General features: G+C 33.7%; 1 protein-coding gene across 2 annotated transcripts in view; it reads left to right on the forward strand.

Annotated features, from left to right (window-relative positions):
- LOC113231575 (NAD kinase-like) overlaps positions 1–16,262 on the forward strand; it is a 38,251-nt gene that overhangs the window by 4,436 nt on the left and 17,553 nt on the right. For both annotated transcript variants that reach the window (XM_026465920.1, XM_026465919.1), the window contains exons 2-3: positions 14,118–14,201; positions 15,660–15,789. In XM_026465920.1, coding sequence (XP_026321705.1) covers positions 14,118–14,201; positions 15,660–15,789 — 214 coding nt within the window. The remainder of the gene's footprint in view (positions 1–14,117; positions 14,202–15,659; positions 15,790–16,262) is intronic.

Raw genomic sequence — 16,262 nt, forward strand, 5'->3', positions numbered from 1 at the left:
CGGTATTGTTGTATATTTTTAAATTAGAGTACTCATCTAAACATTGATTTTTTAATTTTCTATTGGCACAAAAGTTGCCTTACACGTGTTCTGAAAGCTGTGAAATATTGATTACGTAGATTCTAAATAGAATGGATGCCATTATACAGTAATAACTTTTAACCATTTTGGCTATTAATTATTTGCCCATATATAATGTGTGTTGGCTATTTAGTACCTTATTTGTTGACTCTGAAGAACTTACATACGTTTCGCATCATGTATGTATATATTTTTTTAAATAGTAAATTTTATTGTAAGTCAATGAGTAAATGTCAATGTAATGTAGTAAATGTTCTATAGCACCTCATACAGGTACAAGTTTAATACAGGTTGATACTTTTTATTTCAGTCAAGTTTTATACAACAATAACAATTATAATATGGGTACCTCCCCCAAAAAACGCGAAAAAGGTCCATGTTAAATGTTCATACCTACTTGGCCGATTGGTAAATTAAATTATTGCAAACAGATTTGTCGAGTTTTGTGTTTCATAATGTACATAGATTGGGATAGAGATGGGCGCCAATCGAATAATCCTTGACTGGAGGCGTCTGGTGGTTGTTGACTAGCGACGGCGGCGACGCGATCTGTGTGATATCCATGTGGCTATGTAGCATATACACATTTTTCAGGTTTTTAAAAAACACTAAAACATTGTTTCAAACAATCTTTGTTTGTTTTCAACGTTTTTACACTTGAACTTGTATTTTAGGTAGATACTAATTATTAAAAAGAATAAATTTAAAACACGTTTGTAAAAAAATCTATATTCAATAATAAACGCTCTTAATTTAAATCTAGTATGAATAGGATGCACGTAGACAGGAGCGTAAATCAGTTTAAGAGTTTAAAATATTGTGTTGAAATATATTAAATAATTAACAAAGAATTTGATATTGCATTTTTCGATTTTCCTCCGGTCAAGTTTATCGGAGGCGGCGGCGGCGGCTCGGCGCACATCTCTAGTAAAAAATGATGTGATACGTATTGGCAAATTTTTTTCGGGTCCTTTCGTTGAGCGCCAGGTATCTTTTGCCCTCGTTTTGTTTGCACCCGATTAGATAGGATAATGTAATTCAAAGCAATTTTAAATTAATTGTACTGGGACAGAAAATGCATTTTATTAAAATAATACAATTTTAATAGGTGTGTTCTTGGCCTCTGTGAAAATAATTTGGCATAACATGAAGTTCATGAAAAAAAAGGTTTGTTACACTTGATGAAATGAGAAGAAGTTACAATTATTGTAACAATTTATTTATCATTTTGTAGCACTAATTACTTAAAATAAAATATAACTTGAAAAAATTTTTAAACGATACTAACGCAAAATATGCATTTAACAGGCCAACATCAAAATAATTGTTTTTATAAAAGTAAGTTTATTTTTTAACCGACTTCAAAAAAGGAGGAGGTTCTCAATTCGACTGTATGTTTTTTTTTCTTCTTTTTTTTTTGTATATATGTTACGCGATAACTCCGGTATTTGTGAACCGATTTTCATGATTCTTTTTTTGTTGGAAAGGGGGTATTTCCATAGTGGTCCCATTTTATTTTGAAGAAAATCATCTACCTCAAAGGGTAGCTGTTCACGCATGAAGATTCATTTTTATAAATAGCGCCTAACTTTAATTTAGGAGCAATTACTTTTAGCAATTATTTAGTTGATTTTGCTATTACTCCAATTCAAGGCGTCTTTCTCTCGATATACTTTGAGTAGTGTCGTAGTGAGAACCTATTTTTATTATCTCCAGTATCAAGTCCTGTATAGTGGCGAACTAGGGGATATTTCAATGAAACTTAGCAAATAAACGTAATTCCACGTACTTTTGAGGTCGGTTTTTTTAGTACTCTGTACTGAAATTATTAACATTCATAATCAACCATAATAAATAACAATTCAAACAAAAATGTTTAAGTATAGGTAATTAGAACAATTGTATTACACATACGTAATTTAATCAATTCTTAAACATTTTAATTGTCTACAGTACTTATATTTTAATTGTCTATAGTGCAAAAGAACTCGTATCTGACAAAAAATATTGATATAGAATTTATTTAAATTGGGTGCAAATAACGAACCCTTTTTGTCGTAACTTAGTTTAATTTCTTTATTTTTGTTTAGGTATAAATAGTCAATAAGAAGACATAAACACGTGACACGACATGAAATGGGAAAGTTACACGAAAACACATTATGGTGTGTGATTTTATTTAATTCTTAAATTGTTGTCATAACAATTTAATCCAAACATTGTTACTTCATAGTACATACGAGGCTTATGATACCTTAATTTAATTGTGTTTAAATGAAGAAATGAATGAAATGAAGAAATCCGTTGCCATAGAACACATTTTTCAGTATTAACAGTTAATTTTATTATATCGTGGCAATTATGTCTCAACATTTGCATGTTATTTGCCCCAGTTCCAGTGGGCGGGTCACTGCAGAATGCTCTACTTGGACTGTTTGACGCAGGTGTTTGAGTTTTACTACAGGTCACCTACTTATGGTTCAAAGAATTGTCGACAGTATAGCAATGTGGGACAGATTAAAGAACTTTTCTGTCTGAATCTTCTAATTGAATTCTTCCCAATTGTATGACATTCGGTAATTAAGAACACCCATTTTGATAATAAATTTTTATCATTTACACGTGTTGCTCAATTCTGTAACTTGCCATGACGATTTGTTTTTAATGACTGAAAAATAAGCATCACATTTCATATAAACAAGCCTCAACAACATGGCCGCTATGAACTGTCAAAATCTATACGCCCTTGATGGAAAACCCTTTATCTAAATTGTTAATGTATACTTAAATGGTAATGAATAACCATCATAATTATGCTCTCTTTGGCATAATATACATATTGCAAATTTGTGTTTAGTCCGACAATGCTACCAAAAAGTTTTTGCGTTTATGTTTGCATGTAAACCAAGTCCCATTGTAATGCAGTTAACTCGAAGGACCAGAACACATTTCCTGACCGTGGCCAATGAAGCAAGAACAGTAATGACCATTATTGCGCAAGTGCACTAGCGCACGCATTTTTAGCTACTTTATAATACTTGTACACAATACCTAGATCATCTAGTTTAATAACCGATACTTGACACACATAAACTTGGTATTTATTTTTCATGCTTAACGACTCCTATTTGTCCTCATTTAAGCCCGGTATGCTAAATAAATAATAGTGATATATAGGACAGCGCTTTAAATAATAATGCATGGTTAGACTGTCAGATCGAAAAAAATCTACGACTGTTTTAACTTCCTCCTCTTCTATGTTATTTTTTACATTCCTACAACTAATACTAAAGTATATTAAGGCGAGTTACCGTAGGAGAATCTGGTAAAACTATGTTGCTAGATCACAATTCGACGCTGGAAAGGCAAAACGTCTAACGTGCATTTGGAAAATATTACAGAAAAGCAATTTAATGTAATTTTTTAGAAAAAAAATCTTGACTTTAATTTTATTTGTTACATGGAAAAATAGGACGTTTCCGCTTTTCCACAATATAACAAATAAAATTACAGTTTTGATGATTTTTTTTTTTAAATACTTTCAATTGCTCTCCTGTAACGTTTTCCAAATGTACGCTAGACGTTTTACCTTTCTAGTGACGAAATGCTTTAGGTATTTACTAACGGTAAATGACGATCTTACAAAATATATACGATACACCTAAGGATATTCTCTATACACGATAGGATGTAGTTTATCCGATCATATAAAATTCTGATTCTGAAAACAGGTTGAAACAAAAGTCTAAAAACGAATTATTTGAGAATAAAATATCCATCTTTTTACATAATTTTTATACGGAGATATTTCTCTTTAAGTACTATAGAGAACCTGCTAAATTTTGGTTCTCAACTGAAGCTCTATTAGTTATTAAATTCACATTTATTCCAAAATTTGCAAATTGCCCTGTGGTTTAAGGACACGCCGCGCCGCCCGGTGTCCCGTCGCGAGAGGCGAAAAATATCTTAAAAATAGTACTTGTACCTGAGAATATATATATAATATAAGGCCTCTGGAACTTTTTTCTGTGCATGGACTGCGATCCTTTGAGTCAATTGATCACGTGTTCACGGCCATTGAGCCGGGAAGCTTTCACGTGCCAGTCAAAATGTCACAGAAAGCGAGTAATACAGCTTCCCACTAGTGTTATCCCTTTTCTCGAGTTTTTCGACCAAAAAACTTAACTTTGGTGTTTGCCTGTACTGTAACTTTCACTGGTGACATACTCGCACGTCATCGGCAGCACTAAGGACGGGGCGTTCTTTAAGAACACAATAGTGGTATGTAGGTACATCAAATATTCTTAAGTAGAATAGGTACTAGTAAGCTATAACACAGCTACAAAAACTACAATTAACTCGCTCACATGCATTTTTATGACCATTAACTAATTCTTCGCTAAATATCGTCAACAGATGTAATATTGTTATTTGAAGAATATTCAACATTTCCGATTTTAGTGCATTGTTATATTTTTTTAATGCTAATTTATTAGTACTTATTATATAATATTTATTAGTACTTATTAGCAATTGTAATTCAAGTTTCGTGTCGTAAATGAAATGAAATAAATACGGTGAGCGTCAAATGGAACTTAGTATTTAACACACATTTTACCTGATTTGGCATGCAACATTTTACTTATAATGAATTGAATTATAATAATACCATGTACAAGGAATAATTAGTCCATTAATACCAATAAATTAATAATTATCAATCAGACAATTAAATATTATACTTACATAATATATCAAGTACCTACTAAATTGTAAGTCAACTTCAGTCACTTTGTAATAATTTGTCTTTAAGCCACATTGTAAGTCTATTTCTGAATATATTTTTTATGACCTCGATGGTCGAGTGATTTACACACTGGTTTTCATAGTGTCGCCATCTCTGAGGTCTCGGGATCGATCTCCATCGGGTCAATATAGAAACTAACATTTCTGTATTGTCTCGGGTCTGGGTGTTTATGTTACCGGCGGTGTTTCCGGTTTCCAAAACACAAGTTCTTTAGTTACTTACTTTGGGATCAGAGCAACGTATGTGATGTTATCTAATATTTATTTATTTATTTATTATTTGGTAACGTTTTAATGTCCTTTGGTAGAGCGTTACATATTCGTACTGTATGTAGATATCCTTATAAATACACAATTATCACCGCATTAAAAGATGTCTAACGCATAATGCATTCGTATAAATTGTTTATGAAATATAGCACTCTTGATAGCAGCATTCATCACAAGTTTTCTAGAGCTTGTGCCAGGGTCATAAAGATGACCCCATCGACAATTTAATAGGTTATACGTATATGATGGACATTTGTAAACAAAGTGTACAGATAAAGAGCAATAAAGAAACACCAGGGAGTAATAAAATATGTATATTGTATAAAGCATTTATATTTACATCTTTTTGAAGATTCCCAAATAGGCAATACATACACACAAAGTATTCTAGCAAATGGAAAGTAACAAATACAATGTAATCACTGTACAGTAAGATATAAAGTTTTGTATGCAGTGCAACAAGTACGAACGAATGTTATGATATCACTCAAAACACAATGATTGATTGATGAAAAGGCAAAAGAAACGTGTTGAATGATTTACAATATGATTCCTTTGAGTACACGTCACAAAAATGGAAGAGCCAGGAAAACTTATGTATTTGAAGAGGTATTTCCATTGCTGAATAAGGCAATATTGATATCGAGTTCTTAGGTTTTCGCGATTGTTACACATAGGAAATGAAACTATTTTTCCGGATTTAAACCGTCGCGTAAACAAGTCTGCAGTCTGCGAGCATGTCATGGATAAACCTACACATTCAATGAAGTTTGACAAACCCCAGGTCCTTGCAAAAGAAGTCCGTTATCTACCCAGAATGCTGCGAGAGGCCATTGAAATTAAAAAACATCCTAATTTCAACAGGGAAGATGGCTTCTCCATACCACCAGTTTGGGATCCAGTATTTCCTCTAATGAAAAATCCCAAACAGACATAAGACTGCAGTACTAATTAATATGTTTTAGTTTATTCTAATTTCTATTAATAATTAATAAAAAATTGAACTTAATAAAAATTCATTCAATAAAATAATTTGTAAAACTTAATATAGCGTAAATTGGAATGTTTTCTTTGTAAAATTAAAAATAAGGTATTTAATTAATAACTATTGTAACTATAGTGAAAAAATAGGGTGGTTTGCATCAATATTACACATAACTGGTTGAAGACTGTACCACCTCAGTCAACCGTGACCATGGGACCTGTAAAGGGCCCGAAACGTCGGTTTGTTTGAAAAAACAAATATGTATACGCGATTTAAATCCAGAAAAATAGTTTCATTTCCTAAGCCAATATTGATTTGATATGTAAATACAATTACCCTTACTTCATTCATATAATTTGGTTTATCTTTTTAGTCATAATACTCCTGTAACAGTCTACCAAACACATGTAAAGAACGCGCAAATAAACATAATCAATGTTTTCATTAGTCACTGCTCGACTAACGTTACTGAAAAGTCACGGAAAATTCTAGAAGCTACCAGATCTGTTGTAGGGCTAGATAATACACAAAGGTATGAAGAGCAAACGTACCGGTTATGACAAAACACAACGCCTATGTCGGTCAATGCTGTATGTTGACACCTCGTCACACGATCGATTTGGTAAAGAGGGACTGGACTCGTCCTTGACAGGTGCTTGGAACTAGAAGGACAGGTAACACGTGAAACTGGACAATACTGTTAGAAATACCTACAGTATTTAATTGGAAAAGCATAATACATTCACATTCCTTTTAGTAGACAAATATTCTAAAATATCAGAACAATAATGTGGTAGTACTTATTTAGTAAGTACCTAGTACTTTCCGTACAGTTTTCCACCAAAAACAAATTGCTAATCTGGTTATAAACAATAAATCGAAGCATGAATAAGTCCTACCTACATATTTAACCGAATTGCTGATGCTCATCACAATAGAAGCCTGTGCCACTTTACGTTGTTAAATATTCACACATTAATAAATTAGGCTTTACAGACCTTGAAAATGTGATTAGGCGGGTAAGTTATTCTGGCGAATGGCTTGCGTGTGGAAAATAGGTTCGGACATAGTTGCTTTGCCTACCGTCAATCAAGATCCACAAACCTCAATGCTCTGTTGAGACTTTGTTTTTGTAATTACAAAACTAACTAACCACAGTGACTTTAATTACGTTCCTGATTTCAGTGGTATAACATGTTATTTCATTGAGTATTCAATTTGAAAAGTCATCAACATTATTTGTCCATCAACGTTAAGTTTGCAAGTTACGAAACCCATTGTTTATTTTATGTTCTTGCTCGCTTCCTGATGTAAATGTTACGTCATTTTTCAATACAATAAGTAGTATGAGGCATATGTTGTACAACACATAGCAATCAACTTTTCGTTTAACTTAGTTAATTAAACGACAATGAAACCTTACTTTCCGAAGTAACTGTTCGTGAAATCTTTGCGTGACCAATGTGTGACGAATATTTGTGAACCTTTATGCCCTTTTCAATACCTATTATCAACCTTTAGGGAAAAGTCGTGCAAGAGGAGTCCGATTAAAATCCACGTAAATGTAAAGAAATTTAATGAACGAATTAAATATAATCGAACACAAGCTCTATGGCTATTATAATTATTTTATGTAACATAACAAATAATCAACATTTCTCAGCAACATCGCTTTAAAAAAAACTTGCAAAATAAAACCGTTTTGCCCATAGGGGGTCGTCGGTAGAACCGGTACCCTAAGCGGGCAAAAAGAGAACAACATAATATGAATTACATCCTAATTAGGGTTTCGGATTTCTCGACATATTTTAATTTCTCGAGTTTTGACAATTCCCGTACCTGATTTCTGGAGTTTCCTTAGTTAATCGAGAATTTTTTTTAAAACCCATAAAAATCAGTTTAATCAACTGTAAATGTATCTAAATAAAAACACATTTTATATGAACTTTTCTAAATAGTTTTGGTCTGGGTGTTTCCTGGTAGTGCCCCGGTAAATTTCGGGTTCGATACCCGTTAAGACCAATTAGGAAAATGAACTTTCCTAAATTGGTTCTGGTCTGAATAGGTAATTTGTTGTAAAACAAACCACCAAAGTTTGCGTTGCTCAGCCGCTGGCTGCGTTTCAAACAAAATTATATCTTATTAGGGGTTAAAGTATGAAATTGCCGTTTTATTGCAATAGGTTCTTTGAATTTTCATAGAATCTTCATGGTTTGAGGTTTTCGAATGAAACTTTTTTCAAATGGTTTCTGTGATTTTTTTTTTTTTTAATTTGAAACATTTGAATATTGACTTTCAATTGTTTTTGTTATTCAATTTAGACAAGAAAGATGGATACTGCGAAAATTCGAGTGATTTTTGAATACGAGTTCCAACGCGGAACTAACGCGGCAGAAACAGCCCGCAATATCAATGCTGCGTTTGGAGAGGGGTCTACTAATGAACGCACCGTGCGATTTTGGTTTAAACGCTTTCGTGATGGAAATTTCGACTTAAAGAACGAGCCACGAGGAAGACCGCCCACACAGGTGAATAACGATGAATTAAGAGAGATAGTGGAAGCCGATCCTAGTCAAACTACCCAGGAATTAGCGGCATGGTTTAACGTTACCTTACCCACAATATTGACTCACTTGCGTCAAATCAATAAAATAAAAAAATACGAAATATGGGTGCCTCATGATTTGACTGATCTGCAGAAAGAAACGCGTGTTGAAACTTGTGTTGCCTTGTTGAGCCGGTACAGAAATGAAGGAATATTGGATCGAATTGTAACATGTGATGAAAAGTGGATTCTTTATGATAACCGGAAAAGAAAAATGCAATGGCTGACCCCAGGTCAAATGCCACAACAGTGTCCTAAAGCAAAACTTACCAATAAAAAGGTAATGGTAACTGTTTGGTGGTCTCAGCATGGTGTTATTCACTATAGTTTTCTCCGATCTGGTCAAGCAATAACGGCAGATGTCTATTGTGCCGAACTCCGAATCATGTTGACAAAACTAGCAGTAAAACAGCCCCGACTCATGAATCGATCTTCACCATTATTGCTCCACGACAACGCGAGACCTCACACAGCACGAGAAACCATTTTGACCCTTCAGGAACTGCAGTTAGAAACCATTCGTCATCCTCCGTATTCACCAGACCTTGCTCCAACGGACTACCATTTTTTTCGTGATTTGGACAATTATCTACGTGACAAGAAGTTTTCTTCCCAGGAGGCAGTACAAAATGCTTTCACACAGTTTGTGCAGTCTAGATCGTCGGAGTTCTATCGCAAAGACATTAATAACCTTCCCATTAGATGGCAGCAATGTATAGATAATAATGGCAACTATTTTGATTAAATAAATTTGTTAAAAATTTAAAAAATAAACAATTTAGATTTTCAGTGCAAATCGGCAATTTCATACTTTAACCCCTATTACTATTGAGAAGCAAAGTAACAGTATGCGCCGAGCGTCTCTTTTGGTAGAAGAAATGCCTACTTTATGCAGTAGAGAATATGTATACCAAAAAGCACTCTGAGTTTTTCATTAATAAACACCATCTGTAATAAATACATTAAATTAAAGCCATGTATTCATACAAAATAACAAGCGGGGGGAAAAAGGGTTTTGCCCGTATACCTACCCGTTTCGCCTTGCACCTCCCAATCTAAGCCCACGCCGAGAATATTAATAAAATTAAGCATTTTGTTAGTTAATGCACTCTGTGTATCAGATAGCACGCAGACTAAGCGTTATCATGGTATGCATTAATGTACAGTAAACTTTACATAAATCAAAAAACACAGCGCACTCACCTTTTTTAAACGCAGAAGCTTATAGAGGATCCAGTGTACTTGGCGAACTCGTGCTGCTCCCCGGGGAATGCTTATTTGCTTGCGGAGGGAGTACTCGTAATCAGGGTTTCTTACTTTGGCTTTAACACACAGTATATTGAAATACTCTTTTTGCCCACCGTAACTTTTACACCCGACGTTTCCCTACCTGGTGATAAAGTTCATTTTCACAAAAGAAGCAAGCATTGCTTGGCAAAATGTTATCATAGCTATCAAGTTCTTATCACAAGTATCAAAATCAGCTATTGCTTGCATTCCATTTTAGGTTAGATAGACAAAGGTGTTCTCAATTTCCTGGCTTTGTTTAAAATTGACAAAAAGCTTTTCTTTGAGGGTAATGTGAAGTCTGTCAAGCGTTGCAGTTCGCAGCTCAAGCCGGCCAATGCCGAGTCCAACGGCACGCTCTTGAATAGTACTGAACGAAATCCGAGACGGCTAATCAAACTACTGTGATTTTGGCTGTAAAATAAAAAGATTAACCAGTGTTATCTGTAATGTGATTGTCCACCTTCAGGTATTCCCAAATATTGCCTTTTTGGCTATTCATTCTGATGCGTTATTTTAAGGACATCTGTTTTGGTCCGTTTTTCATTTTATCATTTTGATTGCTTTGGTGCATCCTGCGGTTGTGCAAGTTTTTGTTGTAAACAGTCAAGGGGAAATTTTGTTCTGCAAGAAACAGACGATAAAATCTTTGAAGAAACCGGTTGAAGCGATTAGTTCACTTGCAAATGACGATAATGCTAGTTCTCCAAGGACACAGCTGTCATTCAATCGAGTGGAGAGGAGGGTTCCTCACGCGCCAGTCGCCGTCGCGCGCGCTTCTCCAAACGACCGTAACCTCTACTGTTCCGTTCTAACCGCCAGGTTGTTTACATTACAGTTTATTATTTAATAGATAACATTTAGTGCAAACAGTGTTGAAGTTTTTGTATTGTAACCTCACCTAAATTAGATTTTTTTAAATGACGTTATTCTTTAGGAATACAAATCGGTATTTGATTAGTTGATTTTGTTTATTATGAAATTATGTTCATGAGTTCGTACAAGAAACCATTGAGATTTTATGTCATACATCGTTTGAGTTAACTTAGAGTGTCAGTTTGGACTTAAAATTCGACATTGTTTCGCATTATGTGTAATGAAATTTAACATAATAATATTGTGTGTCAACTTTACGGAAAATGTTGCGAAGACAATTCTCTCACGATACTGGGAGGTCTACACATGATTCGGACTCTCAATTTTTCGATAGAAGGTATGTTGCTACATTAAAAAAATAATCGAGATATTACCTCCAACATCTTTAAAGCCAGTAGTTTTTATGTGTGTCCCGAGATTACACTCTGATTTGTTTTTTTTTGTTATTGTTTTCGTTACCCATTGTGTCTTTAATTAACAATCTGTTCAACCTTAAATGGAGATTTGTTCAACGGCTTTTCAAATCAATCATTCATATATTTGTGAAATATTTTTCAATTATTTTTTACACACACTCATAGTCTCGCAATATCCTGTATCGCGAGTGCCATGGACACACAAATAGAGAACCACAAGTTACATCCAAACCCACGAGAGAAATAAATGTAGTCCATGCAAATATTTTTCCCGCCCCGGGAATCGAACCCGGAATCTCTGCGTTGCAGTCCATCATGGTAACCGTTTGGGCACGGAAGCAATTATAAATATTGATTTATGAAGAAGTGACATAATCCTAGCACTGTTTGCTATCTTAGCTCTACAGTTATCTACGTTACAATCAGCATTTTGATGAAGTGGTTATTGACGGCATGTATATTTACAATACCACCTTTTGTCATATTATAGTGCTGCTAATACTGTTAAGAGTCTATGCATCCTCTAATGGCTTTGGTTGATTCCGGATAACAGTGAAAGCGTTAAATGAATTACTTTGGAAAAAATATATAGTAAAATTGAGGACATACACTGATTATTACTACATGGCGTGAAAACACGATTCCTAAAAATTTTCACGATAGAAAAAAAAACACAAACTTACACAAACGTTGCAACGTTGCGTTTAACAACTCCAAGTAATTAAAAGTCAAAGTTCTGTATTAGTTTTTTCCCGATTTTAGTCACATTATATAAATCGTAATGCCTAATACGTCCAATATATCGTATAAACTAATGTACATTATTAAACATGTTCCAGTTGAAGACCGTAAAGAAACTAACATAAAATCAAACTAAAAGAATGCTTTCCATTTAGTATTGTAATACTGGATATAGTAGAATTGAGTAAATACTATCATAAAAACAAACACTTTTAGTATTCACCTTCAGAGTTGAAGAGCAACAATAGTATACTTATAAAAAAGGTACCTGTTTTGTTTTTTGTTGCGAATCTTCCTACAACATACCTACGTGACATGTAAACACATGTAAAACAAATTTGAAACACTATAGAAAAGAATACATACGGCAACTTCGTAAGTAAGTATAAGGAGTGGATAAAACTATTATGAATTATTTAATTATTTAAACATTTTTGTCCCTTAATAAGGAAAATGACATCACCGATGAGTTAATTCTAGTAAAAAAACGATAACAAATTCAATAGGTACCTTGTGAATAGGCGTTATTTAGGTGTGCATGCTCCATCGTCACTTTCCATCAGGTGAGATTGGAAGTCAAATGCTCATTTATTTTTTAATAAAAACAATTTAAAAAATTAAAATATTACCTCAAATCGGAAATGCAGTGTGAGTAAAGTGCGTCATACTCTATTTTTTCATTAGCAAAGTCATCGGGTTAATTCTAAAGTTTCTGTATATATAATTGTGTAAATTGATATACAGAGTGTTTAGTTCTAAAGTTCTTCAAGAACAATATTCTCAAATAAAAATTGACTCACTAAAGGATAAAATTTTCGTAAAATCCTCGGTGCTGTGGTTTTTTGTTTAGCGCGCAAACAGAACTTTTGTCTGATGTCCAAACTTCTTGCATACATTATAGCACATACAACTAGCACTACTTGGGCAGAATCTTAGTTTCATAAGGCTACTACTACACACTACCTATGTAGTGTTGTGAACCAATATTTAATCCATCGATACTCGTCTATAGGTACTCTAGATACTGTCGAGACCTTGAAACTAGTAGGATGTTCACCATAGTGTCGAGCTAAACTGTCGGTAATGAAAATCTCGACAGAAAATCGACTAACAATGATATTTTTGCTTACAGATGAAAAATAATTGAATGCTGATAAGCAATAACGTCAACAACCAACATGAATATTATAGTTTTGCGAAAATGGCAGCATAAAGAATTTTTCGTTGTTTTTGATAGTTTCTTCTAAAATTTATTTATAAAATGACAACTACAAAAGTTGTGTTTGTTATTGTTAGGGAATTATAATAATTTATCACAATAATTGATCATTCCTGAGGTGACAACAGCAAAAGTTTTCATTTCACAAATTTTAGAACAAACTATCAAAAACAACGAAAAAATCTTTAGGTGAAACATCAAACTATGATCATGTTGGTTGACACGATATTGCTTACCAGGATCCAATTTGTTTATGTATATATCTTTTGCTTTAAATTTCGAATTTTGTTTTTTGAAATACAGGGTCAAGAGCACGTCAAGGTTACTTAAGACTTAAATCCAACTCTATGCCGCTTACGATAAGAACGGTCCAAAGTACAAAGTGTCAAACTTGATGTGCTCTTGACTGTACCAGTAAGTAGCCTCCCGTATAAAAATTCATGCGCATAATTATGTTATGTGCGTAGGTATAAACGCACGGTAGCAAATCGTGACTGTCTTTTGACAATATAGACGGTTATAGACGTCGCAACGGTTACATTCGGTCAGGTTACCTTTCCAACATTATACATTAAATTCTGTTGACTCTGGCAGTAAATACGGACAACTTCTAGATATACACTTATTCCGCTTGCGTACATTTGATTACGTTGGTAATCCAAAGAACAAAGATGTTACTGTTTTTGATATTTGAACGTTTTATCTGATGTACTTTTTAAAGTTCATTCACCCACGAAACAAATTTTTTACTTGACTTATAACATGATTTAATGCTACCAGTCTTTGCTGTTTGGATGAAAGTAATTGATTATTTTCTTTTATTGCTTCCAGAAGGACCAGATCCCTCAATGCCCCAAGCCCCATACAACAATTCGGACCATGCGGCAGAATAATGAAGAACTCCGCCATGGTTATGTAAGTATTTAATATGTTCTTGTGAACAACCCGTTTACCTAATTATCTTTTCCAACAACTGCACTAAGGTTTGTCAGAATACTAATTATTTATAGCTGCTAATTTTAAATAAGGTCCCAATCGTCATCTAAAATTATACAGTCTTTCGCTTTATTTACTATATTGCGTGCTTAATGTTACTAAATAGGCTTTTATTGAAGAGCTTTTTCAAAACTTCAGTAGTAAGTAGCCAATAAATACATACATAAATATATATTTAATTAAATACTCAACCATTCTCAATATCACTATCATTCATGATGACGTGACCTGAACTCGAGGTGGAGGGCAGGCTAACTATTATAATGTGAATACACTCACCGACTTTTATAAGAACAAAAATAAAAGTGAGAACTTAAAATTGTTGCGTTTATATTTAAATAAATAAGAATTAAACATAAGGTAGCAATTGAATTAACAATTTAACATTTTTAATATCGACTTTGTAGAAAAAAAAAATTAAACAAAATGCATTATTTTCCATTTTGTGACAAACCAGAAATGGCTAAATATTATAACAGCATGAATTGATTAGACCAAAGTTTAATCAATTAAAAAACCACTCGACAGACCCGTATTAGTAGGAAATAAAAAACAAACGAATGACAAATTTTTTATTTTCAAATTAGACCTAAAATAAAAGTGTGATATCCAGCCAGACTTTTAAAAAGCACTGCTTTATTTTTGATGCATGCACATATGATATAACATGTTATACCATATATTTTTTCCTATTTTCTCAATAGAATATAATATACAGGGTGTAACGTTACACCCTGTATAAAATATGAACATCAGCATATTTTTTTTAAATTTAGGTCTTTATCATCGTGACTAAGCAATTTGCACTGCCACAGCCTTGTCATTACGTTAACAAGTACCTACTTCAAAAGTATCTTTAAATCAAGGTTATAAAAACGCCAGGTATCATGGAGGCAAATTAACAATTATACAACTTTGTACATGTAAGTGTACATCCGTGATTGATTTATACACTTGAATAAAGACGCTTATTCAAGAATTTGATTTTACAATAATTTTTTTTTTCAAACAAGACGTTTTGTTTTAAAGTGCAATGCAACGTGGCTTTTCGAGGATTGATTTTCGAGTAGAACACTAAAAATTTCATCATCATTCTCGCATGCCCATTTAAAGTTAAACTGCCTCCGCGGTCGAACGGTCCCTGATTCGATTTTCGGGCCGAGAGAATTATTTGTATGTACATTTGTTTGTCTCGAAGTTATCCAAACTTCCTGTAACGTAATTTGTGGTTATTTATGTATGTGTGTCCATGGCACCCGCGATACAGGGTTTCCCTTATGCGAGGCTATGAGTGTGTGCGTTGTTAATGCTATAATAGTCATATTAAATGTAAATTGCCTGTCGATAATTTTAATTTAAGAACGCTATACATTGCAGGCAAATCCAGGATCCGGCGTCTCAGCGGCTGACCTGGTACAAACCTCCACTGACGGTGCTGGTTATAAAGAAGGTGCACGATGCCACTATACTTGCACCCTTCGTACAGCTCGTCCATTGGCTCGTTCATGTGAGTAGATATATATTAGAGAGCATATCAAAATTTTTCCAAGTTTCAGTTTTGACTTTGTTTCTGAAAAACTCGAGTTAAGTAGTTTCTGCGAATCGGTAACGACTTCGCTGTAACTTTTTTAGTTCTTATCGACGATAGCGCCAAGTAGGCGTTGAAACAGCTTTTTGCATAGACGATAAGCGAATAAATAAACGAATAATATAATGTCTTATTTTTATAATACATTTATAAAAAGAAGATAGCAGTGAGCATTTAAAACGAAACCATTCTGCCACAGTTTAACTTAACTTTAAAGTTCCCAACTTTCTTCCAGTCAAAATATATCTAGTTTACCTTTCACCAAATTTACGACAAAATTGCTAGATCTATAACATAGATGCGAACTAGAAAGGTTATTGGACCCAATCTAATTATAGTTCGCGTACGTTACGGCCTAATTATAGAGCTGAAGTTGAATCAACTTTTCATTG

The sequence above is a fragment of the Hyposmocoma kahamanoa genome, unplaced genomic scaffold (genome assembly GCF_003589595.1).
Source record: "Hyposmocoma kahamanoa isolate Upper Pololo Valley unplaced genomic scaffold, ASM358959v1 65, whole genome shotgun sequence".
Lineage (NCBI taxonomy): Eukaryota > Metazoa > Arthropoda > Insecta > Lepidoptera > Cosmopterigidae > Hyposmocoma > Hyposmocoma kahamanoa.